Genomic DNA, 17,473 nt, shown 5'->3' with positions numbered 1-17,473 from the left:
TGAGTTTTTCCAGTCAAAAGGACTTGTATGGCAGAAATGTCTCTTTAAATCAACGGCTGCTTGTAAACTCTACCCAGCTATGTTACTACCATATCAAATCCTTGTTTGTTCTTATAACCTCAAATGAATGAGTCACTACATGTATTGTCTCCAAACACTGTCTCTATGTTCCTTATGATTGGTGCCAAATTACATAGATTCTCCTTGGAAACTATTAAGAAATTACAGGGCCTGTAAAATGAACCGTTTTCCATATTTTCATGAGCATGAAACATTTATCTTATTAGTTAATCAACACACATTCTCTCATCCATATACGATGCATTGCCAGAATAAAAGTCTACATAACTTATATATATATATATATATATATATATATATATATATATATATATATATATATATATATATATATATATATATATATATATATATATATATATATTCTCATTATACTGAATATATTGCACATAAGAGTGTTTGATGGACAAGTACTCCAGGCACAAAAGAACTACATGAGTCTGTCAGCTACAACAGAGATGGACAGACAGACACACACACACACACACACACACACACACACACACACACACACACACACACACACACACACACACAAGCCTCATCAGACCCACATATAGAAACCTTACTGGGGCCTCACATTGTCTAAAAGGATACCTGATCCAACGTGTGTCTGTGTGTGTGTGTGTGTGTGTGTGTGTGTGTGTGTGTGTGTGTGTGTGTGTGTGTGTGTAGAACAGACAGAGTAACGGACGTGGCTTTCATACATCATCCCTAAGCACCCGCCAGCTACTCCAGACCCTTTTTCTTTTCTTTTCAAACTATAGTGCCAAACCCGAAGATATTCAGTTTATATCATAGCATGTCATATCAAAGCAGCACATCTTAGAAGCTGGAACCAGCAATGTTGTGGTACTTTCAAACAAAAGATTTTAATGGATTTTCTGGTGACACATACAAAATCAATCAATCAACCATTCGTTTCTGTTTTAAAGACAGCAAGAGACAGACCATGGTACGTGTTGCTCTGCCAAATGATAATAATAATCACAATTAATTTTCTAGAAAATAAGATGCTTAATTATGTTTTCAATTTATTTATTTAAATCAACATTTTGACTTCAACTAAGGGTCTGGAGATAAAACATTCCAGTGTCAAAAAATCAGTAGTTCAATCTAATAAAAGTGTTTATAAAGAGACAAAACCTGTGGCTGCAAACTCATTGATAAACATTGCAAATTCTGTTAACCAAACTTGCTAACTAACTAGCTAACTAACTGTGGTGGAATCAGTATTTTATGTTCCACCACACAAACTTCAGTGACACCCCAAACTGAGGTGTGAGGAACACTAATTAAGGTGGAAGAACCTCCCTGTGGGAATGTGGATGGGCCGGGGTTCCACACGGATGCCTTCCACAGGCCCCCACGGTCCATCTAACCCCTAGAAAACAACACAAGGAGATGAGCCTTTGAAAGTGGACACTGGGCTCTCGCCCTGTGTGCCCCGGTGGGCCCCAAAGAGAGACAGAGAGATCAGACAGGTAGGGAGAACAGGCTGGTTAAGGCTTGGCTCACACGTCAACAGGCCACAATGAATTATGGCACGGGTCAAAGGGCAAATGTCCCAGTCAGGAAGTTAAAGAGGAAAATCCAGTGGTCATGCAGAGTGTCAACACTGAATGGTCCATAACGGTGCAGTCCTGTCTTATTGGATTACAACAATCATGATCAAGGGCCACACTTTATTTCCTGGTAATGACTGTGTTTGAAGCAAAACCAGATTAAAGTCTACGTGTAGAAAAAAAAAAGAATGGGAACCTGAATCAACGTCTGTCTACTTGGACGTGTTTCGAAAGGGCAACCGAACACTCCCCAGCAGGAGCAGACACTGGAATTCCCAACCAGGAGGAATTGAGGCGGGAAGCCTGTGGGAGCCAGTAAGTGTAACTGGATAACTGATTAGACACCTCAAAGGGTAGACAGTTCCCACTGTCACTTTAAATACAACACGTTTGCATTTACTGATTCACAGTGATTTCAGGAAACTTCCAAAATACTTCTGGCACTATGAAGGCTTTTGGGAGAACCTAATTCCTTGTTGCCTTGAAGTATACTTTTTTTATGCCACACTGGTTGTCTCAGAGGAGAGTGTCTCCAAAGAACTGAATGCAGCTGTTATTTTGGTCAACCTCTCCACATACAGACCCGCCTCTCTTCCTGCTTGTTTAGTGCAGTAGAAACATGTTTGGAACGTGCCTGCAACAGTTTCCACCATAAAGGAATATGATATAAACCAAAGTCAAACTATGTTTAACACAAATGTGGTTAATATCAGTATGATTAGAATGAATGAATGTTTACTCAAGTCTGATAAAATGAAGAAGTAAAAAAAAAAGTAAATGAAATGACTTAACTGCCAAAGTCTTTCTAAAAGCTATGGGGTGGCAGGCAGCAAGAAAAACAATATGATCAAGCAGCACTTGAGATTTCGGTGGCTAGGCTTTTTATTCTAAAAGGTGTAGACCGAGATATTCAGTTTACTATCATATATGACAAAGAAAATGATCAAATACTTACATTTGACAAGATGGAGCAAATATTTGGCATTTTTGCTTAATAAATTACTAAAATGAATAATGAATTATTTAAATAGTTTGCGGATAATTTTTTTGGCTACAACTAATCATTGCAGCTTTAACTGAGGTACAACTGCCAACAGTATTTCAAATCAACCGAAATGAACATTCAGACAGAGACAACCAAAGGCTCCATTGATTCCATGCTAGATTTGCCAAAATTAAAAGTTAGAGAAGTCTTACTAACATGAGTTTTATTTATCCTTCTCAATGACTTCTACTCCAAATGTAATTTGGCTGTGTGTAGATCTGTGTGAGTGTGTGTATCTGACTGTATCTATATCTATATCAGTGTCTGTGTGCAGATGCTGCAGCACAGTGACCTCCTGGTCTGCCTGATGTGCTTTAATTTGCTCTCCCTCTCTCTTTTCCTTCCCCAGAGGGCTCGTTTGAGCTTGTGTGCCACGCTGAGAACTTTCCTCTCTGATGAGGGAGTCCACTGACTGACAGGCCCCCATTAGCTGCTGCTTTGATTCCCTGACTGGGTGATTAGTTGAGCAAGGGGCCCGCTGAGGGGGGGGGGGGACAAGACAAGAGGATGGAGACACACACATACACATTTATTCTTTGTCCACTGCCTCTCTGTGCTCATATGTGCACTCACACACACACACACACACACACACACACACACACACTATGCAGTTTAAAAGAGCATTCCTCAGGGTCTGACCTCCTCTGGCTCTCATTAGCGGCTTTAATACAGACGGACAAGCATACACCAGTTCCCCCCCACACACACACACACACACACACACACACACACACACCCCTGATACTTCTAACCTTTACCCTAAACCACCTCCGAGCCTGTGCACCCACCCTCTAGACTCCACACGCCCAACAAGGACAGGCCTATGGTTCAGAAGAGAAGGTCCATAGTTAAGAGAAGCAGTGACTGAGGGAAAGGGAGGAGTTTCTGGGACAAACACACACACACACTTATTCTCACTCATCACTGATCACAGCGGGAAACAGTTACAGAGAACAACAACCACAACGAGAAAATGCAAAGGTATAACGTTTCTTTAAATGACCCATGGATGATCACCCACAGCATCTGACACCTGCTGAAGCAGAACACTTCTAGATTGAGAAACCTTCGGCTAATGTCTTCTTCTCTGTCTTGCATGATTTTGAGATGTGTGTTGATATGCTGCCCCGCACCAGCAGCACCGCATTGTTGCTCAGCTCCGTTTGTCACGTCAGTCATCCGTTGTACATCTTACTTTCCGCTTACTTAAAACCAGCATCAGCCTTGGATTGTGTTGAGTTTTCCCACTTCCACAGCATTTTACAATGCTATCATCAAATAGTAGCTCCTGTGTGTTGTAGTGGCTGTTGAGTTTCATTTATATGAAGACTAATGTGGAGTGCATTGTGGGTGCAGTATTTTCTGAAAACACACCAAACAATACAATACAAAACACACCTCTGAGCATGTACATATCCAGATACACAAACCCACCCACACATGGATAAACACAGACATACAACCTTTCCCAGAAAATTCTCGCAGCAACGCTCCATAACAATCCACCAGGTTTTCCACCCACGCACACCTTTCCTGGAATTTTCAAGACAATGGGCGGACAAAAACATACTCATCTCTTCTTCTACTCTGACTCACCTGAGATACGTATCATTTGATAGGGAGGCTTAAGTCAATGTTGTGGGATTAAGCCTTTGTATGATAGAAAAGTGTCCTGCATACGCCAAGTGCTTTCTGTGAGTGCCATTAATGAATTTGAGACTGCTCTCCCACTCACACATTTACTGTTTAAGTTCTATTCACTTTGGCAGGATTTAATTTGACTGTAACGCAAGTATCACAGTATATTTCCAGTCTTAAAGTGTATAACACACCAACAACCTTAAGTGTGCAGGGGAACACACACAAACACACACACACACACACACACACACACACACACACACACACACACACACACACACACACACACACACACACACACACACACACACACACACACACACACACACACACACACACACACACACACACACACACACACACACACACACACACACACACACACACACACACACACACAGTGTTTGTAAGTTGATAGCTGGTTATTTCTCGAGTCAAAGGCACTTGGTACGAAAACAGTCAACCATGCGCATGTGTTTTATCACTGACAGCATGTTACCTCATATATTCAAACACCACAACCACTGAATTCCAATCAGTGGTGACCCTTTGCCCTAAACCTCGCATGAACCTGTTATCCTGGAAAACATGCAGACTGAAGTTTTCAGCCGAAATATAAATGTCTGGGATGTTATTTTATAGAAGTTTAGGAAAAAGAGTCGTCACCAAGAATTCAGTGACTGAAATCAGTTGACTACTGCTATAGCTGGACTAGAGCTGGGCAATATATCGATATTATATCGATATTGTGATATGAGACTAGATATCGTCTTAGATTTTGGATATCGTAATATGGCATAAGTGTTGTCTTTTCCTGGTTTTAAAAGGCTGTATTACAAGTTACAAGTCATTTTCTGAACTTAACAGACTGTTGTAACTGTTCTATTATTTGTCTTTACCCACTTAGTCATTATATCCACAATACTACCGATTATTAATCAAAAATCTCATTGTGTAACTATTTTGTGAAAGCACCAATAGTCAACACTACAATATAGTTGCAGTATCGATATCGAGGTATTTGGTCAAAAATATTGTGATATTTGATTTTCTCCATATCGCCCAGCCCTAAGCTGGACTATAAGGACAGGTTTCAATAACATACAGAAATGTGTTTTATCTAATCTAGTCCAAAACAACACAGCTCTGTCTCTGCTCTGTATGCATCAAAATCAGAGAGAAATCTATATAGAGTTACAGTGAAGCAGCTTGAACTCTAACAACTGGAACAGGCGTCCAAAAGCAAAGATAAATTTGACCCGCAGCTGTGCATGCTTGGTTTTTAAAAGCTACGGTGATCATATGAGACACCAACCAGCCCGTGCTTACAGTTTTAAACATCTTGCTATGGGCCTTGTCTGAACTGAAGCACATACTCAAAAGTGAAAGCGCAGTGGCCTTCAAAAAGAAAAAAGCAGTCTGAGACCCTACATGCCAAGCATGGGGGGCTATTTAGATGTCAAGAGGTGTGTGTGATGGTAATAGGGCAGATGAGAGAGGAGGGCTGAAGCAGGCCCCTTTTGCTTTGAGGATTCTCCATTGCCGCCAAGACCTGTCCTACTCCACCACTCCCACCCCACCCCAAAACCAAGGAACACACAAGATCAAAGAGGTCTTACTTTTGTGCGCACATGCCTCAGTATGCACTTGTTTTTGTCGGTTATACTTTTCAAGGGTTTTGGATTCAATAAGCAACCAGATAACAGCTCTCCACAGCTCTCTATTGTGGTAAATAGACTGCAGAATTCACAAGCTAAATACTATTTGTAGACTAAATAAAACATCTCCAAAAGATGCTCGCTTTTCAGATAATGTCGCCAGCAAGCCACAAAGAAAAAATCTACTTGTATTTGTATTTGTATAATCTACGTATTTGTCAGGTGGCTGGTGTTGAATGGCGCCCCTATAGTCTAAAGATGAAACAGAAATAGAAGATGTAAGGATAATGTTTGCAGGGGAAATTAAGTAACTGCAAGTGATTCCCTGCTGCTGTACACTGTCATGTCTTTCTAACTGGATCTAGGCATTGTTCACCTGGGCAGGTGCAGCCAGCTGTGTGAGTTCAGCTGTTGATCTAACACCTAAGGCAGCGGTGAGGTTGCCAGGACGGTGCGGTTTAGGAGATTACCGTACCATAACCTACCTTGTTGGCACATTCAAACACACATTTAAAAGAGACATAAAATCAAAATAGGTGCAAAACAAACTTGCGCATAATGTGACTGCCAAGCCCAAGATTATTCAGACATGCAGAGCCACAAACACACACACACATGTGAGGCAAAAAGAGGGGAGAAAAGCATTTTAAATTGTGTGTGTCTGAGCTGTCACTCAAGACACCCTCACTTCCTGCTCCTGGTGACATGGGAGCCACATCAAAGACAGAGCTGACAGGGGAAATTCCGCCAGGGCACCGCTAGACTGTCTGGAACAGCCTGAGGAGGGGTTTGTGGGTTGTTGTGAGTGTGTATACGCATGTGCGTACATGTAATACAATGTGATAGAAAAATGCACAGGAACAACAATGTGTTTGTGTACATCTGACTGTACAGTTCATGTAAACGCACACAAGGTTAACATGAGATTTGACAGTAAACACTAATCCTCCTCAGCTCTAATCGGGCTTTTGTACAACTGTAACAGTAGAGTCCATTTTCTATCAATGCTGGGAAAACTCAGCTACTGTATTTAATCCTGAGTCTGAAACCAGATATCAGGTCTAGCCCCTGTCTCACCTACCTGTTGCACATTCCTGGTCCACCTGCATGTGGCCGAAGACTGGCTCATATAGTATACAATAACACACACACACACACACACACACACACAATGCCATTCTTTTTATCTGTCTCTGATTACCCAGTGACTGACGCCTGTGTCAGCCTTTCGACCCCATCCTGTCACCTCTGTCATACACACACAAACACACACTCTTCAGAGCATGTTTGTAATTCATTGTTAGAATTGTGAATCAAGACAAATGATATGTAGCCTTCCTTCACAACTTTATACAGTCTGTTTCAAGTCCACGCACGCACGCACGCACGCACGCACGCACGCACACACACACACACACACACACACACACACACACACACACACACACACACACACACACACACACACACACACACACACACACACACACACACACACACACACACACACACACACACACACACACACACACACACACACACAAACACAGCAGTTAACCTACACCTGCTCTGGCTACTTATTTACAAGCGCAAACATCAGTGTACATGTCCTTCTATACATTAACAAAGCACAGGCAGCTCAGGCTAAAGCGAAATAAATGAGCTGCCGCGCAAAGAGGCCAGGGCCGCCACGGTAGCTATGGTTATACTAATACTTGTCATGGATCCAAGCTTAGAGTCATTAACATTCCCCTAAACAAGGGCGAGGATACATCTGGATATCCCATGCACTCACACATGCACATACGCACACCTATATACTATGAGGGAACTCAATACAGTCCCTTTTCTACTGGCCAAACTCTGTGCTTGGACACCTGATCTACATTCCACCCCAATTCCCCTGGCAATGCGTGTGTGTGTGTGTGTGTGTGTGTGTGTGTGTGTGTGTGTGTGTGTGTGTGTGTGTGTGTGTTTACCTGAGCTTGAATGGTGGTTTTATATATCTATGTATGCTTTCATAATAACAAGATAGAGAAATGCTAAATGGTGATATGTTTCTTAAAGTTGAATTATCTATGAGTAATCGCGGATGGGTGTGGCAGGTCAGTGTTTGCTCTAGAGCCTCTGGGGCAAATGAGCTATAAAGGAAATGATACAGTCTACCAAACCACAACAGCATCTCAAGGCAATATCACCCAAGTCAAAGAAAATGAATAGGGAGATTTAACAGGAGTTATGAGCCTGGGAGCATTGCTAGTTCTCTTTGTGGTTCAGAGGTGCTCGAGTCTTGACGCGTAAAACTGATCAATAAAAAAATTTCATTTTCCCCATCTGCTGGATGCATAATGCCACCTGGTATGCTTTTGCTCAGACAAATCTTGGCAAAAAGAAACAAATCAAAGCCCAGAGTGACCTGAAGTTCCACTCTCCCAAATCATTAATATGTATAAGAACATTAGCATTATGCAAACGCAAGCAGACTCGATTTGCATTCCCAGCTTGTGTCTTCATGTAAGAAATCTCATTCCTCTCCTGACCTCACACTCACAAACTGATACAATGAATAGAACAAATGATATAAATGTCAAAAAAGGATTGATGTTAATATGATTATCACCCCTTGTCCACGCTCTTAAGGCAAGGTCACTACAAAACAGCACCCTGTAACCTGAAAGGAATACAGTATCTTGTAGCACCAGGAACCAGGATCGGGCTGCACTAGCTATTCATTAATCCATTACTTAGTTTGTGTGTTTAAGTCCTTACTAAATCCTTAGTAAAAGCTAGCTAGTTGTTAAGCTAAGTAAGATTTGTCTATTACTTAGTATCTAGTAATTTTGCATAGTACCTACTAGCTACCTAGTCTATATCCTTGACGTTCCACTTCCGGGATTGCTCCGGTACAACAGGAAATTCATTGTTGTATTCAGATGCATGTATTTTCAGTTTCCTTCCGCTATCTTTGTGTTGGATCATTGTTGACTGCTCCTCAGATCTCTGCAGGGTAAATTGAGACATGTAGCTAGACTATCTGTCAAATCTGAGTTTTCTCTCGCACGACTATTTTGCAGCGGCTCTGTGCGGAGCTTAGCGCTGCCCATGGCAAGTCTAATTGGTTTAAAGAAATGCCATTAAACCAGAGCATGTTTTCCTCCCATCCCCGAATGCTATGTGGAGTAGCCAGACCCTCCTTCGGCGCGCTTTGGAGGAGGATCTGGCAAAGAGAGAGACTACTAGCTACCTACTAGCAAACTAAAGATTTAATAAATCAAGTTGCACCAATCAAACTTAAGATATTATTTTGCTAGTAAAGACTTTAGTAATGTGTATAACTTTTGCTTGGAAACATTTGTGCGCCATACAATGAAAAGCAACCAACTATGCAAACAGGATGTCACTGTAGCATCAAAAACCATATCATAACTGCCAAAAATGAAAGTTTTAGAAGCCTGAGTGATATGTTAAACTTGACTTTTTTTATTTATATGTAACATACATGGAAAAATATGTCTTTCAGAGTTAGTAGTATTTTTGCAGTATCGAATGAGTGGGAAATCCGATAATGCTAACCTCACAGCTATTTATTCATTTAGCCTGACGCTATTGGCATATGGCCATCATTAGAGGTATGTGTGTATTATTTTTGTCAAATGTAATAATTTAAAATCTTCCCAGTTTACATTGTTATTAAACACCATGTTGATCAAATGTCAGGTCAGATATGTCAACCATATTTTACATTACCTCTTTTAATCTTTATAGCTTCTTAATCTAGCAAGCTAACGTTAATTCTGTCACTTAGCTTCTTCAGTTAGCTACGTGCATCCAGCTCCTGCGTCCTTTGGCACTAAACTATCTTGCTACCCACAGTGTAAGCGTGAGAAGGGGTCTCACCTACAGACGGGGCCCGTCTGTGGTGCAGGGGACACTCCAGGGTGCCCTGTTGAGTTCGACCAAACATGGCGGAGTAAACAGCAATCTGCATACCCCGTTTGCAGCTCAGCCTCATCCTCTCTTCCTCACAGACCACCTTACTCTTGTACTCGTCTGGAGAGGGAGACAGAGCATACAGATGTGTTAGAAATAATAAAAAAGCAAAACCAAAAGACAAGTTTCTTCCCAAAGGTATTGTTTTAACTTTAAACAAAACAAACAAAGTAACTTATTGTTTGAATTAATTAAATAGGTTGTGATTTGAGGGCTCATAAATCTGGAATAACTAACAAAAAACATAGAATGAATTTATGAATTTACATTTACATACATTAACATACATATAAAAATATAAAATATTAGCTTTCTATGCAATTTGATCCCTAAAACAAAAAAAAATTAAAATATCACAATCATTCAGTTAACTTCATGTCTTGCCTTGTCGACATTAAGTTATCTGTTGATTATCATTACTTAATGACATTTTTTTCTTCTATTATTCTATTCCATCGATCTTTTCGATCTTTATTTAACCAAACATCTGTAGAGCAGCTTTTAGTAAGCACAGAACACAGACAAAAGGCTTCATTCTGTGTAAACAGGCAGAAACAGAGGTAGAGTTGCTCTCAGTGGACATGTAGAGCCATGCTGAGGCATTCCTCACACACATCCAGCCACAGTGACCTGTGACAGCCAGAGCAGCTCCACTGGCCAGCAAATAAAAACACAACAGCAGCCGCTTGTATGTCCATGTGGGGAGTGGAACAGGAATGCAGAAAGAAGAGAGAGGAAGAACGCAGAGAAAAGGGACAGGACGTGGTTTGTTATATCTCTTGGTGAGGGATTCACTCTTGTTCACTCTCACTCCCTCCCTTTCTCCTTCCTCTATCCTCCATCCACCTCTGCTTTCAGAGGCAGTGACACCTGCCCGTTACACCTCACTAACACAACATGCAGCCTTTCTCTCTTCCCCTGAGAAGTCACTGGTTAAGTGACAGTGAACAAAGAGCTGTTGATTGGCCCCGGGGTCCGATAGAGAAAAAAGGGGATCAGTGGATTAATGCCCACTTCTGGTCACTCTAGTGTGAACTGCTGCACAGCTCAGTGCATCTCGGCTCAGCACAGCACTGAGCCATGAATGGAGACTAGAATCTAGGTGGGATTACTGAACTGTTGTGGTTCACCTCTGGAGTGATACTCTTAGCTTCCTGGCTCACAGAGAGAGGGAAGGAGAGGGAAAAAAAGAGAGGCATTTTTTGGGGTTTTAAATTAAGCAGGATGGCAGACTCACACAGATACTGTGAAACTTAAAGGTATACTTTGTCGATTTTAAACCAGCTCTATGTCATCTTTGTGTGGGCAGTGTGTTTAGATAAATGGCGTTTGATTTCATTTCATGGCGCCAGTGTATGGAGGAGCGAAGAAGCGGAGGTCTGCCGAGATCCGAGATGATGCGAAACAGTGCGTTTCGCCGCCACCACTTAATACTATTTTAGTAGATTTTTCTCTTAAAAAGGCGCATGATGTCCTGTAAAAATCTACAAGTTTTTGTAAACTTAAAAGCTACATTTCAGTTTAAAAAATCCCTGCAGCTACACGCTACATACACTGTACATTAGATGGAAATGAACAATATCAGAGGAAATAGACCGTTCATGTGATGGTCATTGGTTAAAAGGAGGATGTACGCCCTGGTAGCACACCTGGTAGAGCGTGCGCCCCATTTACTTAAGCTCAGTCCTTACCGCAGAGGCCTAAGATTCAATTCTGAACTGCGGTCCTTTTCTGCATGACCTCTCGCTCTCTCTCTCTCTCGTTTTCTGTCTACAACTGTCCTATCAATTAAAGGCCAAAATGCCCAAAACATATAAACAAAACAAAAAAAAATTAAAAGAAATAAGACATACACTACAAAGCAACAATTATTTTAGCGCTATTATTAATATATATGAGACCTAGGGTTGATAATTTAAACAATGCTCTCTAAAACGTAAACTGTACAAATTAAACTAGAATGTGAACATGGATTTTCTTTGACTGTTAATGTTGTCATTCCGTTTGTGTCAAGTGCAAATGATGTGACGCCAAACCTGGTTTATTTTTTACTAGATGTGGTGTGTGAGAAAAGAGAAGAAAAAAAAAAGACAGGGACAGAAATGTGTGTCACTGTCAAGATACAAGGCGATGAGGAACTTACTAGGTCTGCATTTGTACCAGACAATGAGGTATTTCCTGCTGCCAGGACACTGGTCCGTCCCAAACACGCGGCTGTTGACAAGGACTTGACAGCTCCTTCTGTCTTGGCACTCGTCCAGCATTTTCTAAAGAAGGAAAGAGTGACAGAGAGCGGGGGAAGACCAAAGACAGGTTTACAGGGAGAACAATAAGCCAACGATGGTGAGATCAGCAGCAGGCAAACATAAAACCACTTCAAACACGCTGCTTATGGCCATTGGAATATGGAGGAGAGGAGCAGGTAAAGAGAAAGCTCCACTACACTCATTTCCTGGCTTCCTTTTGCTTCTCTAGTTTCATCATCTTTAGCCAGCTGTAACCCAGGTGAGCACATTCCAACACAATACCTTGTCCCATACTGAAATCCCACTCGCTGGAGGAATGACTCAATGGATTCTGTTCCGAGCCTTCCCCAAATTGAACATAAAAAGAGAAGAATTTGCTACACTAGATCCTGGAATGCAGAGGGAGAACTAAAGGATATCTCTGTACATCCCCCTAATACACACCATACATATGCAGGTCCTTTTCATAGGAGTTTATGACAATAAAAAATATAGAATAAAGCCAGCATAATAGTTTAAGTTAAAATGTATTAGGCAAGGTAAGGCAGCTTTATTTGTATAGCACATTTCAGCAACAGGGCAATTCAAAGTGCTTTACATAAAACATTAGAGAGCATTTAAAAACAATTAAAAACAGATAAAATACGAGAATAAAAGTTACAGTGCAGGTTAAGAAATTAACAATTATTTAAAGAAAGGCAGCATAAAAAAAAAGGTCTTCAGCCTTGATTTAAAAGAACTGAGAGATGCGGCGGACCTGCAGTTTTCTGGCAGTTTGTTCCAGATATGTGGAGCATAAAAACTGAACGTTTAGTTCTGACTCTGGGGACAGAAAGCAGACCTGTCCCAGACGACATGAGAGGTCGGGGTGGTTCATAGTGTAGCAGCAGATCAGAAATGTATTTTGGCCCTAAACCGTTATACACACATTTATAAACCAGCAAAAATATTTTTGAAATCAGTTCTTTGAGGGACAGGAAGCCAGTATAAAGACTTCAGAACTGGAGTGATGTGATCCACTTTCTTGGTCTTAGTGAGGACTTGAGCAGCAGCGTTCTGAATCAGCTGCAGCTGACTGATTAAGTTTTTAGGAAGACCTGTAAAGACACCGTTACAATAGTCGAGTCTACTGAAGACAAAAGCATGGACAAGCTTTTCCAAATCCTGCTTAGACATAAGTCCTTTAACCCTTAATATATTCTTAAGGTGATAATAGGCTGACTTTGTAATTGTCTTAATAGGAATACATGGATCTCTGTATCACATATCATTAAATAACCAAAATGCTTCTAGAATGATGGAAAAGAGACAACCTTCACATTCCACACTGAGAATGTATTAAAAATACCACTATGCTGAATGCTGCTACCAGATTTTAAATGGGAGGATTACTTGGATTAGTCAATTAACCAATTACCTGATTTCCAGAAAATCAATCTGCAACCAGCTTTTTTATCAATTATTCATTGAAGTCAAGCAAAAAAATTCCAAATATTGTCAAGTTACAGCTTTAATTTGCTGTTTTGTACCTCTTTTAAATTGTTGTTAATCAAAAACCTTTGAGAAAAAAGAAAAAAACATTCTTCAAATGCCATATGTGCTCCAGGAACTGGTATAACTATTATTTATGGACATTTCATAGATTAAACAATAAAAAAATTATCTTTAGATTAACAGATAGTGAAAATAATCATTAGATCGGGATACCCTTGAAATATGCCTTTTATATGGAGACATTCATGTATTACCAACAAACCAGACGTCATGAACAGGTGGTACAAAGAGATTCTTCAGGGTTGTACTAATGTGGGTGGCGCAGCAGTCAGTCATTCTCTCACTTTAGCACAATGCACTCTCTGTGTCTGTGCATTCATGGCTGTCCTGTCTATTATGGAAACGGTGGGTGTTTGAGGCTAGAAGGCAGGGGGACTAAGAATAAACCAAACAACCGCATGAAAGCAGGATGTGTTTGTGTGTGTTTGTATTGATGCTGCAAAGCGGAGTTTCTAGTTCAGTCGCATCCCAAATTAGGAGAGGATGCTAGGGCAAAGACCCCATGAAATTGTTTTGTGTCATGGGAACAAGCATGCTTCCTCTTTAGAGGGTGTAATTTGCCGGAAAACGTCCTCACAAAGCATTACATAATCAGTGGTCCTCCAATAGAACCCTTGGCCAATTTGACCATTTTAGAGGACACTTTCTCCCAGGAGGATCCGCAGCCCATAAGTTAGGGAGTGTATATGTGTGAAGAGTTGACTAACTGATGGAGGAAAGCCAAAAAAGCGATAAGATCCAGGTTTATGACACATGGGCGACACTAGGGATGAATGTAGAGACCTGTATAAACTTAATTTAGGCTACTAGTTATTTGCATATTGAAGAAAAGTAACCAAAACAACATGATCATTTTTTTGGATACAAAACACCACCAGGAATGTGTGAACTCAGTTATTTACCTGTAGCGCGGTGGACACAGAACAGTATCGGTCATCCTCCCGAGCGTTATAAGAACTTAGGAGTGCCTGGTAGGTCTGAGGGCACTGTTGGGGGTCAGAGGCGCCTCTCCTCCCGTAGAAAGCTGATTGGACGGTGATGGTGGTGCGGGGCGGGCAGTGAGCAGACAGGAAGTCTCCGTCACAGGCCTGCTCGGTATAGTTCCTCAACACTTTGGACAGGTAGCCTATGAGACAGCAAAATGCCAAAGCAGCTGTTACCTCAGAGACTCCGACCATCACTTCACGCACATAACATTAAAGAGGTCTTGATATTGTAGCCCTATAGCATAACTTGCAATATACAGTATGTGCATCCTTAGGCTGTATAACTGAACGTCACTGCACTGGAACCAATGAGGAGGAAAATGCTTACTAAGCAGAATAAAGCTAACTAATCTCTCATTTCATTTTACCATCATATGCAGAGAGGGTTTGCGGAAGGCTACAGTCTCCTGAGATCTTTTTTGTTCAATAATGGAGTGTTTCCACAGACATTTTGTAGTGCTGCATATCAGCAAGCCCTGGCAGATCACAGCTTACATCTAAAAGACGCCTCCAGGCCTAGAATACCACAATAACGCAGAGAGGCTAAAACTTTTGCTTATTTAGCGGTTAGCGTCAGCCCTCCAGTCATGGCTGTAAAACATACCCTTATCTGTTTGATATTAAAAAATAACTGACAAGGATGATTTTAAAGCCTGACATTATTACACCTTTACCTACAAGGATACGGTGCATACATGAATACCTACAGTACTTACTGGACTTTTTCCACATGCAACAGAGTTCTGAGAGCATTTTGAGGCACTACAAGCTCTGCCAAATGAGATTCATAGCTTATAAAGCAAAAAACAAGTCAACGTGGTTCTGGCAGTGTGATAAATTGTTCCATATTCAGGCACACCTACATTGAGAGACATCTCTGTTTTTTATTTTTATTTTTATATCTGTTATGGGCCACTCTTCAGGCTCAATTAGCATGTATTTTGCTTGCCAGTAACCATATTTACTTGTACCACAAAACCAGATGGTATCAAGCCTGTAACGAGAAACATTACATAAACCATTTAATGGAACAAGCACCACGTGAACTGTCATTAAGCCTTGGAGGCTGCTTCATACCAAATAAAAGCTCTAATAACTGACGTTTTTCGGCTAACTCTTTTCCCATTAAGAGGCTTTGAGAGCTGCCAGTCAGCCTGTCAGTCACACAGGAGAACTGAACCCATCACAAAGCCACCATTAACATTCCAGCCTGTGAGAAGGAAAAACACAGATAAAAGAGCGGGCTGATCCCACAGCCACTGTCATATAATGTCTTTCTGGACTTATCTGGACCATTTAAGGGGGAACAAACACTTTGCTTTAAGTCTCAGATTCTTTGCAGTCAAATTTCTCTGTTTCCAAATTCACCTTGGTTATCATATTTAAAATGAAATCATACAGAGACAATTTCATGAAGTTATTTATTTTAAAAAATGCAACTATTTTTACTCTTTCAACAACTGAAAACAACTTCCAAAGTGAGCGCAAGCTTCCTGCTAAGTGCTCTGCAAACACATTTACAGGGAAGTCAACACACACACACACACACACACACACACACACACACACACACACACACACACACACACACACACACACACACACACACACACACACACACACACACACACACACACACACACACACACACACACACACACACACACACACACACACACACACACACACACTCACACACGCTCACACACACTCACTAAGTGGACACACTGTGATTCAATTACCTGTATTTGGTCAGTGTTTGGTAGGGACGAGGAAATAACAGCGTTCTCTAACACACAAGTTAGCACACATGCACATACACATCGATAAACACAAAACACACACATTGTCCCCTTATCACCATGGCCACAGTTAAAAGAAGTAAAGGAAACAACAGACATTCTCAGGCTTTAAAAGGTCAGCCTCTTTAAATAGAGATGGTTATTAAACCACCATTGCTCACAGTAACAGGTTTCCACCTGTGGCTGGGTTGTAAAAACGGAGAACAGGTGCACATGCAATCCTATTTTTGAGTTTATTTAGAAATTATTTGCAAGCCGCATACCAAATTTTACATTACAGCTCAAATCCAAACTAAGTCGTCATACGGCATAAAATCTAAAAATTGAAACTCTGGAATAAGTTGTGCTATATGAGCAAGTTGATGTTTAGATTTGAATGATGAAACATGTTCTGTTTGTATGACTTAATGGGAGTATTACCCAATTTACTATAAAAATAGGAACACTTTGATTTTAAGGCTGTCCGTTTTAGAAATTGCACTCTTATGGCGTCACTATTGAAATTTTGATTCTTTCTCTCAATTGCTTGGGCTTAACTAGTTTCTTCCCCTCCCACAGTGATCTGCCCCTCAACACACAGGTCTGCTTCGCTTGCCACATTCCACACAGGGTGAGAGGGAACTTGGCATTCCCCCTGGCAGCGAGACCACACACACACACACACACACACACACACACACACACACACACACACACACACACACACACACACACACACACACACACACACACACACACACACACACACACACACACACACACACACACACACACACACACACACACACACACACACACACACACACACACACACACACACACAAAACGTCAACACAAACAACGTGGTAGGAACAAGCCTTGTCGCTTGGCTCTCAAAGCCAGGGTGTGTGGTGTGGTAACAG

General features: G+C 41.1%; 1 protein-coding gene across 1 annotated transcript in view; it reads right to left on the bottom strand.

The window, feature by feature from the left end:
- eva1aa (eva-1 homolog A, regulator of programmed cell death a) overlaps nt 1-17,473 on the bottom strand; it is an 86,215-nt gene that overhangs the window by 48,999 nt on the left and 19,743 nt on the right. The window contains exons 2-4 of the mRNA XM_028604715.1: nt 14,686-14,909; nt 12,127-12,250; nt 9,891-10,043 (exon numbers count right to left, since the gene is read on the bottom strand). Of these exons, the coding sequence (XP_028460516.1) occupies nt 9,891-10,043; nt 12,127-12,250; nt 14,686-14,909 (501 nt within the window). The remainder of the gene's footprint in view (nt 1-9,890; nt 10,044-12,126; nt 12,251-14,685; nt 14,910-17,473) is intronic.

This window comes from Perca flavescens, chromosome 18 (genome assembly GCF_004354835.1).
Source record: "Perca flavescens isolate YP-PL-M2 chromosome 18, PFLA_1.0, whole genome shotgun sequence".
NCBI classification, from domain to species: domain Eukaryota; kingdom Metazoa; phylum Chordata; class Actinopteri; order Perciformes; family Percidae; genus Perca; species Perca flavescens.
This window is presented reverse-complemented; position numbering and strand designations above follow the sequence as displayed.